Raw genomic sequence first — 16,568 nt, 5'->3', positions numbered from 1 at the left:
TGTAATAGCAGAGTAAAGTGGTTACATTGTTCAGCATTTAGAATGTATAAAAAAATATTTAAAAATTGAATTAACACATGTTAATATAAGATCGTGAATTATGATACTCTAACGCTAATTGTGTACTGATTTGAAGACATTGACAAATATTAATGAAATAACTATTTACGTGTGTGGCAATTCAAGACATACTAATTTTACAATGCAACGGTACCTCCGTAAATATCGACTGAAAAGTTTTCATCAAAGTGCAATTCTCCATTAAATGTTTTCGCCGATTCGTACTACCTTCGTTTTCTTTGTTAAAAACAAGTATTCTTTGCACATTACATAAAGAAGGAGATTTGCATCTACATTTCACATTGGGCAGCTCCTTCTAACTGCTTTCAGGAGCGTAAGCTTGTAGGGTAGTGGTTACTGTTAAGGATTGTCAATCTGATGGTCGTAGGTTCAAACCCCTCCGTTTGCAGAAAAAAATTCGTAAGATTTAGCCATATGCCATTGTCTTTTTTGTCCACGCCGTGTGAAATGGAATGATTCAGTTTGGAATTAACGATGAGGGGAAGGGAAGTATTAAATTTAAAAATATCGATTTCATCGAACCGAGAAGTGAAGGAAAATTGGTTAATTCTTATAAATATTAAAATTATTATACATTCATGTTTGTAGTGATATAATCGCAGCTAAAATCAATGGTCTTACGTGGAAGATTTTATCTTTCTCTGTAGTCAGCGAAAAAGCATTTCGCACCGATCTAATACATTTTCCAATACATTTCAAAATGTCATTCAATGTTTCATGGCGATAATTTGATCAATGCATCAATTCTTGAAGCTGAGACGATATTTTCTACAATTACCTAGTCTCTTCTCTTGTCTCCAGTCCTTTCTATTATTCTCTTCTCCTTCTCCTTCTTCTCTCCCCTTTATTTTCTGTTTTTATCTCATATCGCCTTCCCTACTACTATTCTCACATCTTGTCTCCATCCAACTACTTGTCTTATCTACTCTCCTGTCTTCGATTTACGACTCCACTGCACTGTTCTCCTCTCCTTTATGTTCATCTCTTTTCCCGCTTTTACTCTATTCTCCACTCCCCTCTTCTCGGTCTATTCCCCTCTTCTCCTTTTCCTCCACCCTTCGTTTCTTTGCTTCATTTCCTCATTTCTCCTGTCATTTTCCTTTCTTGTTATTACTTCTCCTCTTCTCGTCTATCCTCTCTTTCTTCTCACCTATACTTTTCCTCTTCTCCTTTCGCTTTCTCTTTCTCCTCTCCTTTGTAACCTTTCGTTTCCTCCCACCTCTTGTTGCTTGTTTTTATTTCTTTTGCGTATTTGATAAAATATCTATCGTGCATGTGGCAACCTTGAAATTGAGCCTTGCTCTACACGCAACCCACCAATGACGTGTATAAATTGGGTTGCATTGTTTAAAATGTCGTTGTCCTAAGTCTTTTGAGAAACACGTACTTTTTCATATATCCAATGCTTGTTTTGGGAGAGAAGGAATAATGGCGGGTGATTGATGGATATAATGGAATTCGAACCTGGCGATCTTTACGGACTAATGATTTATCACTTGCAACATGGAATGTCAGGACTTCGTTAAGACCTGGGAAAATGAAAGAAGTGTCAAATGAGGTATTAAAATTTAGGTATGATTTGGTTGCACTTCAGGAAATTAAATGGCAGGGGCAAGGAAGAATTGATAAGCCAGGGTACACATTACTTTATAGTGGACCAGAGAGGAGGACCGGACAATTCGGTGTAGGCTTTATAATAACGAGAAATACGAGAAAATGTCTTCTGGAATTTGAAGCAATTAATGAAAGGATGTGTAGAATACCGTTCAGAGGAAGATTTAGAAAGATGACAATTATAAATGCACATGCACCTACAGAAGAGAAAGATGAAAAGGAGAAATAAGAGTTAGTTCTATGGCAATCTAGAACAAGCATGTGGAAAGATTCAAAAGTATGACATGGTAACCGTATTGGGCGACTTTAATGCTCAGATAGGAAAGGATGAGAATCAACAAGGGGTTTCAGGGCGGCATACTCTCCACGCAGAGAACAATGAGAATGGGAACCTTCTTTGCCAGTTTGCTGTCAGGAACAACATGATCATAACAAGTAACTGTTTCGAACATAAAATAATTTACTTAGGAACGTGAGAGGCACCTAACGGAACAATAAGCCAGATTGATCATATACTGGTGATTGCACGTCATGCCTCATCACTTATTGATGTGAGAAAATGCAGAGGACCCAATTGTGATAGCGACCACTACCTGGTAAAAGTAGTAATGAGGGAAAAATTGATAGTGGTGCAAAGAAAAGAGATGGCCAAGAGAAAGACGAAGAAGTTATTAGTGAATATGTAAGTAAGGTACAGAGAAAGCTGAAGGAGAAAGAGAATAATAGGCTTCGTGTGAGCTAGAGAGAGAATGTTACAGAGGGAAACTCGACGTAATGCTGAGAGGTATAAGGAATTAAGAAGGAAAACACATAGATCAGTTAGAGAATAACAAGTTACACATAATTATATACTAGGAGAGTAGCAATGTGGATTTCGCCCTAGCAGAAGCATTACTGATCAGATTTTTATAATTAGATAGATGATGGAAAAGTTTCGTGAACATAATATGTATTTGCATTTCTTATTTTCTGACTTCAGGCAGGCTTTTAACAGTGTTAATTGAAATGAACTGCTTAAGGTACTTGAGGAGTATAATATTCCCCTCAAAATAATAAGACTAGTAAGAATGACTATGAGTGGTACTAAGGCACGATTGAAAGTTTATAGTAAACTGAGTGAACAGTTTGAATTCAACTCAGGAGTGAAAAAAGCCTTTCGGCAGTATTATTTAATCTAACAAAGTAATAAATGTAGTTGACCAAAAGGGAACCATATTTGGAAAGTCCAGTCTAATATGCGAATATGCAGATGATATTACAATCATTTCTAGAACAATAAGTACACTTAATAAATTTATGAGCAAATGGAAAGAGAAGCAATGAAAATAGGACTCACTATAAATGAAAAAAGACAAAGTACATGAGAATTTCTAACTCTGAGATCAGAAGAGCACCTCAAGATCTGACAATTGGAGAGAATACGTTTGAGGGAGTTCCTTGTTTTAAATATCTAGGGATAATGGTATATAGTGATAATGATATGAGTTAAGTAATAAAGGAAAGAATACAGGCAGGCGATCGTACTCATTTTGCAAATAAGCAGATGTTTAGAAATAGGGTGATCACAAGAAACACAAAGCTTAAAATTTATAAGACACTAGTACGACCAGTTGTCACTTATGGATCAGAGAATTGGACTTTGAAACTGTCAGATAAAAATGCCCTCAAAATATTTGAGAGAAGAATATTATGAAATATCTATGAACCTGTGAAGTCAAATGACGACAGGAGAATAAGATACAATGCAGAGCTAGGTGATTTAATAAAAGGCCCGATATAGTTAGATTTGTCAAAGTCCGGAGAATAAAGTGGTTGGTGGCATGTGGAGAGAATAGTAGAAGACCGGATGCCAAGAAAAATGTTGAAAGAAAAGCTTCACCGCGCAAGAAGAAAGGGCAGACGACGAATTCGATGGATATATGACGTCCCTGCAAACTTGCGGACGATGAAAATTAAAAGATGGAGGAGAAGAATGGATGATAGATTGGAATGGAGACTGATTGTGGAGGAGGCCAAGGCCCACCAAGGGCTGTAGAGCCAGAAAGAGACAGAGAGAGGTATAACACCCACCGCCACCCCGCTTGGTGCATAGTCTCGATTAACATTCACTTCCTACTATACTACTTCAAAATGATATAGAAAAATAACAGCCTAAATAATGATAAGTTTATGGATTTCATACCAAAGCGTTAATATTGCCCACAGAGCTTTAAAGTTTCCTTTTACTACAGAAATTCTGTACCAATCTAAGAATTAATATTGATATCTAATATCTTGATATTCCTCCCTCCCAATTAATGTTCAATCGCCTCTACTAGAATTGATGTTATCATCTCAAGACTTAACATTGATATCCAATATCTGGATATTCCCCTAAAAATTCCGCCCATACTAGAATTAGTGTGATAATCTAAGACAACATTGATATTCAAGAGTTTTATAGTGCCCCCCCAATTTTAAAGCTTAATATTCCCACAAGAATTCACCTCACAATTTAAGACTTAATATGTAAGAGCTGGATATTGTCATCCCCCCCCGCCTAAATAATAGTCGCCCATTAGCAGTATATTAGCAGCATTCGAAGTGATTCTTAAATTTAACGAAGTTTAACTTCTGTCCAATGCTATATTGTTTATACAGTTAAATTTCAATCACACATATGCAAATAAAAAAAAAATTGGGGGACGCAACCTGCGTCCTCAAACCCGCCTGTGGGCACTCCTGTGCTGTTTCATACGTACACATTTAATAAACGCATATTTCGGACTAGGTCAATCAGCCCTTTTTATTCGTGCACGATATACTACGAAAATCCCCCTCCCCATCTACCCGCCATTTAATTACAGTTTAGCTCTTCGTTATTTAGCATTAGGATATAGCGCAGTGAACAACTGATCTCCTCATTCTAATCAAATCTTTTCCTTAGTTTTCTTCTCACTTAAGGAAGTAGAAAGCATTCGAGGTGACTGGGCGCTTCTGAAAGAAACTAGAGGGTTGAGGAGGTTGGGGGAGGCTACCGAGTAGAGTGGAGAAAAGTTGGAGGGATGACACGATCATGTTGGAAAAACTGAAGGTAAAATGTATTTACATTACTTTGGAAACACACAATATAAATAACATAAATAACAACTTTTGAACTCTGTTTAAGTTCCTTCTTGTAGGAGAACAGTCTGAAGGCATCTCCTGTTTTTAAATTTTGATATAAGTTATTACACGTAATTATCGATCACTCGAGTTCTATGATATCAAGATAAGGGAAAACACTCAATAATAACGTAATGAAGATAAGGCTTCAAGATATTAATAATTTTATATTTAATCTTTCACTTTAAAAAAAATGTAATGAGCTTGACTCCTCTAACACAGCAATACGTCGTACCGTCCCCAGCGATAATACGGGCTCTTAAGTTTCAGAGCAACTTGATTTACTTTAGAAATATGTCATTTATAGTAAATATTTATTAAGTGAGATATGATATTTAATTTCATCCATACCTCGTTCACTGGTTTCCACCGGCAAAATTTTCGACTTACTCACTCGGCCAGTCACTGTGAAAGTCTCAATTTTCACTTGATATTCAGTGTCTGGAATCTTTCCAGTTGCTTCCATGACAGGCATCATTGTATCACCGTGTTCCGTCCATCTGAGAGCATCCCTCAGGTACACTTTGTAAGAAAGAAGTGGACAGTATTCGGAATCCTCTCCTGGCCATGCCTGTAAAAAAAGCACGTACATGTCAGTCTTACATACAATAGCCTGCACATGTAAATTTTATTTAAAAAAAAGTTCTTTATGATCAGTGGTTCAGTTTATAATTGTTTTAGTTGTGTGTCCGATAAGTACTATAAAGTCTGCGATATAATTCTAACTCTCAGATGTCACGAAGTTTTCCGACACGGACATACGTGCTATGTGGTATAGACATATACATATTATATTACCAAATAATCTATGGTAAAGTATTACTAAACTGAGTGGAGAAAATATGTAGTGGTGGACACAAATGAACATGGTTTGGCTACACGTAATTTGTATTTGCTTCAGTGTAAGCAGTTCATCTTGAAGATTGCCTAAATTTAAGTATGTGCCTCAAAGTCAATCGATGGAGGTCCACATATTTCTGGAGCAACGTTTTGAGTTAGGCTTCGATTTTTAAGATAGGAGCCACCAATTGTTATCGGAGGTTAGCTATTTCCTCTTGGATGCTGGATTTGAGGGTGTTCTGTAACATTAATAGTTCGGTATTTAGTTTCATAACCACCTCATCCAACCTGAGCAGTTCAGAATCACCATTGTAGTACCTGTTTCCAAATATATAATTTTTAAAATGGCTACACATTCGTATACATTCATGATATGATACGTAAGTTGGAGTTCAGTAATGAGTGGTGTCAATTTATCAAAGTCACCTATAATTTCAACATGCAGAGAATAACCTGTTTCCACGTTGTATACTGTATTGGAATAAGTAGTGGGGTTTGTGGTGGGATAAACTCACGAAAGTATGAACCCTCCTCAAGCAGATTTGCTACACTTAAAACAAGCTCAACATGCCCATATGAGCTTTTTGCTCTAGTGTGGAACCCCCTCTAATCCAAGATTTTTGTAAAAAATGCCCCTCGGAAAGTATGAACCCCCTCAGATTGATTTGCATATACTTATAAAAGGCACTTCTGTGAGATTGTTGTCCATAAATTTGTTAAAAATATGCCCCTCTTGATGCTCACACTTAAAACTAGGCTACACACCTACCTACACACACACACATATTTATTTCTGGTTTAAGTTCAATTGGGCACCAGGCTCAATTTGCATATCTAGTATTAAAACAATGTAATTCTTCTAGAATTGCTCTGTGACTCTCTCATTTCTTACATCATAAACATATGATTTTTCACCTATGAGAATGACACTACATATGGTGTCTTCAGGTAATGCCTCGTGGAATTCACAGATAATTTTAATGTTTGTCCTGTCATTAACCACAACTTGTTTCCTTTTTGAAGTGTTAATTACGAACATGGGTCTCCGTGTCTTGAATTCATCTGGAGTGTAGTACATGTCAGTATTGCCAATAGTGACACGCTTGAAAGCCGAAAAAGCTTCATATAATTTAAGAAAATCATCCTTGGACATGTCTAAATTATAATTTTCTCTAGGAAAGACCTCATTTCTGCCATTTTTAAGATATATGTTTTTGATGTTGCAATTATCAAATCTGCTTGAATTTTTTTCCTGATTATTGTGTCTCCCAGTCTGAAACAGTACCACCACAAAATCAGGCATGTCGTATTGTATGCTGGAGAATGAATTTGTAGCATCAAACTCATAATAAGAACCAGATGCGGGCTTCTGTACACATTGATATGTGTAAAATTGCAGAGGAATCTGTGGATTTTTTATTATATCAGCTTTGTATTTAAGAGCATAACTGGCCTCATATTCAACAACCGGGATTCTTAGCTCCATAGTCTGAATAATGCATTTGCCTTCATCAGGTAGGGTATTGGGCAGAGCTTCCCCTGTAGGGTTTAATGTGCTGTACCTCATCAAAGCATTATTATCATTTGCAGCTCTTCTAAATGTAATTCTTAACCCGCCCTTCCACATAATATCTTTGTAATCCGAGAAGAATCCTGGCAATAGGCGCATCGGGAACAGCACTGTGTGGTTCTTAGATAATATCTTATCACCAGCCTCAAATCCCCCGATTTTGTAGTAAGAAGCTTCGGTTTTGGATAATTTTAGTGTGGCCAAAGCTGTGGAGGTAATGCCGGGATAATCTATTCTGTTTATAACAACGCCATGCTTTCTGATCTCAATTTCAGAGAACAGATGCGGCACAAAATTGTCCACCAATCTTATATTTGAATTTGCCGGATAATCTGTTCCATCGAGCTTTACAACATCAAATTTGATGTATAGATCTGCTCTGTGGGGGTGTATAAATCCATCCCCTACATCAAGATCAACCTCTATTTCCGTGTTGGGTTGATTTAAATTTGCAAATGTCCTCCTGTTTGGAGGGAATGATTGTAGCTCATAACTCTCAATATTTTCCATTGTATGTATTTTTATTTAAATATTAATCTCTATGATAGCAGTTGTTGTGGCTCCAGCAAAATCAACTAATTCTTCTTTTTCATTAGTGACCATCAATTCAATGTAATCTATTCTATTATGGCACACAGGAAAATATAATGTTGGGGATGGATTGTAGATGATGGGCTCCATAAATTCGGAATTAGGTTTGAATGTTGCAATGATGCCGGTTTGTTTGTGAGTGCCTATGCCATTTGATTTGGTGATCATACCCTCGGCCACATTACAGTGAATATTCAGAGTCTCTATGGCTAAGAATTTGGGTATATTCATAGCAGTGTGTTTGATGGCCGCTTCAAGTTTTGTGTTGTTCTCAAAGCCTAACAGCTCTCCTATAGTACCCAGATCCACTGTTTCTGAAGCAGATACAATCTCTACTCTGTGAGTGACAGAATTTTGACTTAACACTACACCTCTGGGTAATTGAGCATTTAGAGTGGACAGATTATATTGCCCTGGAGTGATGACAATTTTTTGATCCCCTACTGCAATTTTGTTGTTGTGGTGTGTAATATTAGGTATCAAGTACATGCCGTAAAATGCTCTGAGAGCTATTGTTTTGGGATACACTATGTCATCATGCAATTTGAGTTTCAATATTGAATTTTGGCTGGTGAGATGGAATACCCCCATGATGTTTCAGATACCACAAGGCTTTTTGAAAATTTTCAATTGATGGTTTATTTATTTGAGACATATATCTGAGAACAGATAAACACAAATGTCCGCAATTAACATCTTTGAAGTTTTGAACACGGGCATTATTGTAATAAAGATTAGCTGATTTTAGATATTTTACTAAATTTTCAGGTGGAACACCTCCAAATGAATCAAACACAAATGCCTCATTGTTTAAATATTTAAGATAACAGATCCAGTGAGTGCCCTGATTTTTGTACTCATCCAAATTAACAACGCCACACTCTTTGTTGAGTGGTTGTTCTGGCAAAGAATCAGACATGTACACACCTCTAAAATGTTTGATGCCCAGTGGCTTGATCAAAGCTTCAATATCTTGGTTTGAAAGCGGCTCTTGTTTTTTTTAAACTTACTCATGGCTCTCTTAACACCTTTGCCTTTTTTCTCCATGGCCAGGTTATGGCGCCTCTGCTCATCTAATTCTGCCTTATTTTTCTTGGCATCTATTACTGTTTTTGCTATGGCAGCTGATCCCCCGGCCAAGCTCCCAACAGCCCCGAGAGCAGCTAAGATGGCAGGGATGGTAAATATAAATCCCCCTGTATGCAATTTTTTCCTAGATTGCTGTAATTTTTTTAATTGGGGGGTACTAAGCAACAATTTCATACCATGTCCCTTTGCAAGACAAGAGCTTTTTTTCTTGCGCTGCTTTTTGGTTAAAAGACTGTCAATAGTTTTAAGAGATTTGAGACCTGCATAAGGTATTTGATACATAACACCCTTGGCCTTCATTGTAGGTTTATTATATACATGTTCACAACCCCCACCCCAGTTTTTGTTTGGTGCTCATAGCTATGGTGGTCCCCAATGCTGATATTCTCTCACTTAAAGAAGCATCTTTGCTTACAAATCTACCAAATGCAGCCTCTTCTAATTTCTTGTCTGCAACATGTCTCTTGTCAAGATCAGAATGTGTGTTGTATGCTATGTCATGGTCTCTACAAGCAGCATCGAGGGGATTAACACCAGGGTCCCCTCTGTTTAATCTATGCTCCAATTTTGTACCGGGACCACAATACTGATAGCCTGGAATATGCAGTTCAAATGGCAGCTTGTTTATAATGTCATTAACAAGCCCCCGACCCTCAGAGACATTCCAAAATTTAGGGGGTAGAGTATTAATAATTTTTATGAGATATCCAATCCCCTTAGGGTCATTCACTATAAAATTAGACAATTTTGTGCTTATCATGTCCATAATTCCAACCTTTTCATTGTAAAAATTGTGGTTCCCAGCATTTTCCTCCCCAGCTATCACCAATAACCTATCTACAAGTTTCCTGACATCATCAACCCACACAAATTCTTTAGGCAGGGTGTTGTATTGTTTGATTCCACTACCTGTCTTGATCTGTGACCATATGGGCTTGATTAAATTATTGTATTTTGCCCCACTGCTAGACTTGACTCTTTTTTGTGTGGGATCATTGTTCTGGTATAGAGCATCTGATTTTATTAATATTTCTTTGTAATCCTCATAATCTTGATCTGTATAGCTGCCAGGCCTTTTCCTAGTTATCAGTTCCCACAATCCAGGTGTTCCGGTGTACTTAACAAAAGCACCTTTTTCTCCGAGACGAGATTCTGAATAAACAATTATATCATCCCCCATAAATGTTACTCTGAAATTGCCAATTCTATGAATGATGCTACCATCAAGCTCTGTGTCGGCATATAAGCCAAACACCTCATCTTTGTTGTCTTTAGGTGTGGTTAAATATTTTTGAGCAAGAAGACCCAATTCAATAGGATCCTGAGTAGCTTCAATTCTTCTAGGAGCAACAGGACTAGGTGTATGAATACTGGAAAGTGGGGTGAATGGATAATCTAATATGTTCCTTGCAGCTACAGGTACAAGCTCTGTGATCAAATCTTGATTTTGCTCTGTAACAGTTTTGATATTCTTACCTAAATTATTAATAGCATCAATGACAGGCTGTTCTGTTTGTTTGTGTTTTTCATAAATTCCCCGGTTCTCTGATTTCCATCCCTTAAATCTTTTTACAAGATAATCTCTTAACTTAAGATCATCAATGACTGGTCGTTTCATGGTTATTTATATACGTCTCAACATCTAGAAAATCGTTGATTTTATTTCTGTATTTTCCAGTATTAGGTGTTCTTGTCATATCAATTGTGACAAACCCATAACTGTCTTGATTCCAGCACCTACTGCAAAACTTGGAAAAATCATTGTAGCTCAAGTCCCCACCTACATATTCATCATGTATGTGTTTGAGGTTGGTATGATCTTGATGAAACACACATATAAAATTGCTGTTGTCTCGGATCAGCTGCTTCGGAATTTTAGAAAAAGTCTGTGCCAGGTAGAAGCAATCAATGTTTTTGTGTCGGCCCTGTGTAAAGAAATTCCTAACCTTGTTTTGATTATCCAGTATAACGTCATCAAACACAACAACAGAATTATCGAGACATTCATCAAGTGGCTTAACATCTGGTTCAAAAGTGGCAATATCCAATCCATCATATAGCTTCATCAGCTGCTGATATTTTAATTGTTCCAAGCTCTTAGAGAAGACATACAAGTGCCTGTTTTTCCAGTCTAACCAGTTGGGTGCCAATAAAAAATTATCAACCATTAGTGTAGTTTTACCACAAGCAGATGGCCCAACAATAAGACACCTAATATTATCAGGCAGCAAGTTGCCATTTCTCTTATTCTGTTGTTCAGGTTCTGGCAGCCTTTTTATAACATCCCAGGTGCTCATATTATTATTTTGTTTGCATCGATCCAGCTGTTTTCCGGATGACCCAGCCATTTGACAAATAACTTGTTGCCTTTTCTGCGGATGATTTTTTCTATGAGATATGTGTCAGGCTGTTTAGTTTTGCTGAGCTCTTGTTCATAGAATCTGCCTTTGAGAATTTCTCCTCGGTGATCTTTTATTATATATGTGTTAAGGGTCCCGGGTTTAACTTGAACCACTGTAAATAATTCAGTACTCCAGTTTCTTGTAAAGCCTCTCTTGAATAAGTGCTTATATTTACTGATTCTTACTTGATCACCCACCTTATATTTGGCCTTTCTTGTTGTTGGCTGGTATCTAGGATAATAAACAGTCCTGATCAATTTTTGCTCATCAGATGAAGTTACTTCGGAGGGTTTCATGTTGATTGTGGAATGGACCGAGTTGTTATATTTATGTAGAAGTTCTGGTAGGATTGTAAGCCATTTATAATTACCTTGGAGGGTAAATTGTTTATACATAAGATTTTTTAAGGTTCTGTTGAATCTCTCTACAATTGAGGCTTTGAGATCACTGTAACTCGAGTAATGTTTTATTGCCTGGCTTTTAATAAATTGTTGGAACACTGAATTATAAAATTCTTTGCCATTATCTGTTTGCAAATAGCGCGGTGATCTTCCTGAATGATTGATGATTGTCCTCAAAGCTTCTGTAACACATTTCCCAGTCTTGGATTTGAGTGGCACAGCCCAGGCAAATTTTGAAAATGTGTCTATTACAGTGAGTAGATACTTGTAGCCCTTGTTGATTTTGTCTAAGTTTTTCAACTGCCCACTTGCCATTTCAATCAAGTCGCTCTGCCATAAATCATCTATGCCCTTTGTGACTACTGGGAGTCTCTTATAATTATGTCTGGCTTGTCTGTGTAATTCATCAACGATAATTTGTCTAGACATAATATGTAAACAAGAATATTGCAACTATAGGGTGTTCAGCAGCTGATACTGCAGGATTTTCTAAATATAATTTGTCTCCAATATGTATTTTAAATTCCAGAGATCCATCATCTTCAGTATAGGCTGTTTCTAATGTATTGGGGTCTGTAAAATCCTCTAACTCTACACTGGTGATTTTTGGTTTGTTGTCAGCATTTGTTATTGATAAGGTGGGGTAGTGGTGTGCCTGTGGCTGATGCCAATATTTGATCTTGATTGGTCTCAATGTGCCCCCAACAAAAAATTGGTAATAAAATTGTGCAGGGGACAGCATATATATTTTGCCACCCGGTGTAAATGGTGAATCATATTCTTTGTTGGGGATGCTGTACAATTCAAGAATTACTGTATGTTTTGGATTCTCGATTATGCCTGTTATTTCCTTTTCTGCTGTGAGCAATCTGCTTGTTACAGATTCAAGGTGCTCATTGATGGTCCTAACAACATCATCATGGCCTGGCTTGATTTTTATGTCCACAACAAGTTTCTTGTATTGTTGCACAATCTCTTGAAGCTGGGTGGCAAAAACAGACAGGGCATTTGCTTGATTGGATTCCATGGTCCCTAGCTGTTGCTTGATATTAGCTACAATTTGTTGCAAATTTTCAACAACTGCCAATTTTGAATTTTGAGCTGTAAGATCATGGACTTGTCTTCTGATATCCTCAAACAGGGCATGCAGTTCATTAATATGTTGATTGGTTGGTAGAGTGGCCACTGTCTGAGTGAGTTGTTTGATCTCTGCCTGGATATTCTTGATATCTTCTGATTTCAATATGCGATTCACTGCCCTCTTAATATTTTTAAGTTCCTGTGATGTAGGAAGATTTGATACTGTATTTTGCAAAAATTCAAGTGCCAATTTCACATTGTTTAATTCAGAAGCATCAGCCACATTTTGCATAGCATTTTGGAGCAGGGCTATATCTGCCTGAGAGGGTGTGGATTGTTGTAAAATTTCAAGCTTTGTTTGGATATCATCGATCAAGTGATGAAAATGAGATAGTTCAGATTCAGTGTTGAGGTTTTCAAGCTTTGTGATCTGTTGCTGGACACTGACAAGTGTATCTACAATCCCGGGCAGGCGAGTTTCTTGTACATTTGCCAAATCACTTTGCACTGCTGCTATTGTACCTTCAAGATGGGTTATGGTACTTTGAATTTTTCCAAAATCTTCATATGTTTCAAGTTGCAGCTTAATGTTGGCAACACTCCGAGTTATTGCATTCAAAGCATCAGAAGATGGCAAGTTGTTCATAAAATTTTCAAGTGTCTCAATTTTTTCTTTAACCTCGGCTATGGCATTGTTCAAGGGATCCAGATTAGGTATTTGGAGTGATTGAATCTGTTCTTTTAGAGTGGAAATCACTAGATCAAAATCTTCCTGTGATTTTATGCTTTTGACAATTGTTTGGAGCTGTGCCTGGACATTATTTATTTGCTCTTCCAATTGCTGTTTCAATTGCTCAGAGTTGTTAGCCTGGGTCTTAAATTTGGCTTGAAGAGCTGCTACAGCTTCTTCTAAACTTTGAAAATTATCCAATGTGGCCAAATCAGTATATTTCTGAAGCAGCACTTTGAGTTCGGAATCAATTTTAAGAAGAGGGTCCATGCATTGTGATTGCAAATTTGTAATTTCTAATTGAAGACTGGCATTGAGTGTAGTTTGTAAAGCTTGTAAATCACTTCTTAATTTCTTGACTCTGACATCAAGCATAAGAATCTCATCACTGTGATCTTCATGTCTTGTGTGGCCAAATATATCATTAGGCATTTTGTTTATAGGTTATTTATTATAGAGTATCTGATTCTTAATTCTATAAAAAAGGGTATAAGCTTGTCATAAGATCCAGGGACCTCAATATATAAGCAGTCACCAGCAGAAACAGTATATACAGTGCCAGAAACCATGTTTGAGTGCTTAATTCTATAAATATTTCTCCCTACTGAAATCTTGACATCACCCTCAGGGGTTGTAATAAATTGCAATTGCCCACCTACAGGTAATTGGTAATGATTTAAATTATTGTTAAATATGTACAATGTTTTGCCTGTTTCATCATCATTATCTGTAAATATGCTGTTCAGATGAATAATTAACAAGCCACTCAGTTTAGACATTACAGATTGTAAATCAGGAGAGGGTTGTGGTGTAGGCAGGTCCATAATACCTTGTTTCTTGAACCCAAATAAGTTCATAGGCATGTTTATTTATTTCAAATCATGCTCTGTAATTGGGCATTGTTTGCCACTTTTCAAATCACAATGCCCCCAAGGTAAAGTATGTGTGCCACATGACAAAATGCATCTCTTGTCATCATGTGGGTCCAGGGCCACTTTTGTTACAATATTTGAAGTCAGCAAGTGATCCTCACTCTGAATTCTATTTTCTGATGTTCTGATTGAACTCTGTGATTTGATGCAATTTTTATAATCTTCAAATACAAGCTCTTTTTCAACAGTAACTCTGCCAATGCCCTTGGCCTTTTTGACAACAGCACTACATGTTTTAAAACTGTACATCTTGGCACTTAACCCAGCAAATTCCACAATAACATCACCAAGTGTCTCATCTTTTAACTTGCCAGGCACCTTTTTGTTGTGGTGGTGTTGAATCTTTGTATGTTCACTGGTATCAAAGTATTGAAACAATTCAGGCTGTGACATATCTTGATAAACATCTTCTGTTTGAATATCAAGAATAAAACTATCCGTGTCCATGTACAATAATTTTACACGATCACCATAAAAAGGTTTCAGCACCTCATAATATAATATTAACATATGTAATTTGGACAATTCCAATATTGCAGCCCCTACATAAATAGGTTTATCAAACTTAATCTTTGTTTTCTTCATGTTGAAAAGTGCCATGTTCTCATCATAAATTCTTCTGTAATTGAAGTTGGGCTTTGCAACCAATTTTTTGCTCCGGCTGGGGTCAGTATTTATTTTAACATCACTATGCTTTCTAACATTTTCTATAGTTTTGCCAAACACTGAATTGATTATCAATTTAAACAAGGCCTTATCAAATTGGCTCTTTGCAGATGTTCGAAGCTCTGTATTTGTATCAATATATGGTTTCAACCATCTTGAGTGCCTGAACCTCAAAACTTTTCTAACTTTGGTCACTTGGACACCATGTTTTATCAGGAACTGGAGGTTTTTGTAATATGTAACATATCCCTGTTTCGGCTCCAGGGTCATCATGAGCTTCTTCTGTTTAGAACCAGGTGAACACTGAACCTCGGGAATTGGGGGCAGATCAGAAAATTTATTGTGCAAATGATCTGGAATTGTCAGATCAACCTCTAAGAAGAGTCCATATTCACTGTCATCAAAGTCCTTAAGATCATCAATCTTGAAATTTTCAACCCATTCAAGCTCTGCATATGGCAGTTTATCCATCATGGCATGACCATAGAGGCTATTGGCATCTACATACAGTGTATAATTTGATGGCCGTGCTGGATCATAATCAGGAATATATTTGTTATTTGCTCTGGCATATCTCTGGGAACATTGCACCATCCCTCCTCTTATGCATTCCTCCATAAACAGATACTTATCTTGATCGTGGATCAGATCCAATGGCTTTTTGGTGTTGAAAAACATTGCGGCCCATGCTAGGCCCGGGGCACTGTAAAAATACACTGGGTCCAGTCCATAATTTTGCATTGAAGATTTTCTGAATGCCTGCAATATATCAGCTAAGAGGGTTACATCAAGTTTTAAATATGCCATGTGATAATCACCAAATGTCTTGCATTTTAAATTGTTCCACATCAACTGAGCATGGTGATAATCTTCATCAGTGATTCCAGATCCTCTGATTCTGCTATAAAACTCTTCTTGTGGTGGCAGGGAACACTCATCAAATTTAGAAAAATCTGTGACATAGTCATATGGATATACACCCTTCCGCCTAATTAATTTCAGGTCCAGATTTGGAAACATAGCACGTGTGATTTTCAAGTCATCATCAGATAATTGAGAGGCCAGTGTAGCCAGGCTAGCAGATAAAAATCTGTAAGAATCAAGAAATCTTATGCGAATAGGAACACCATTAACTTTAATTATCTTGCTAATAGATATATATTTCTCATCATTTTCAGCTAAAATATTTAAATTCTGCTTGTCAAACCCCTCGTACCTGATCAGATGATGGAAATCATAATTGGATGCTCCATGGCAAAATATGGGGATAAATCTTGGTCTCTTGATCTGAATATTACAGCTATTACACAGGGCCATTAAGAATTTACCATCTGTATGAGAATGGTGTTTCACCTTGATATTTTTATCTGAAAATTGACAATCACATACCGGGCATTTTTCTGCATTGTTGAAATCTTCAATCTGTTC

At 37.0% G+C, this 16,568-nt stretch overlaps 1 protein-coding gene across 1 annotated transcript in view; it reads right to left on the bottom strand.

Moving 5' to 3' along the window:
* The window catches only part of LOC145994361 (uncharacterized), a 389,770-nt gene that overhangs the window by 118,968 nt on the left and 254,234 nt on the right, over positions 1 to 16,568 (bottom strand). Inside the window, exon 12 of the mRNA XM_083130476.1 lies at positions 5,191 to 5,410. Within this exon, the coding sequence (XP_082986602.1) occupies positions 5,191 to 5,410 (220 nt within the window). The remainder of the gene's footprint in view (positions 1 to 5,190; positions 5,411 to 16,568) is intronic.

Source organism: Lepisma saccharinum, chromosome 10 (assembly GCF_977018435.1).
Source record: "Lepisma saccharinum chromosome 10, izLepSacc3.1, whole genome shotgun sequence".
NCBI classification, from domain to species: domain Eukaryota; kingdom Metazoa; phylum Arthropoda; class Insecta; order Zygentoma; family Lepismatidae; genus Lepisma; species Lepisma saccharinum.
Note: the sequence above shows the minus strand (reverse complement) of the source record. Positions and strands in the feature narration are given on the sequence as shown.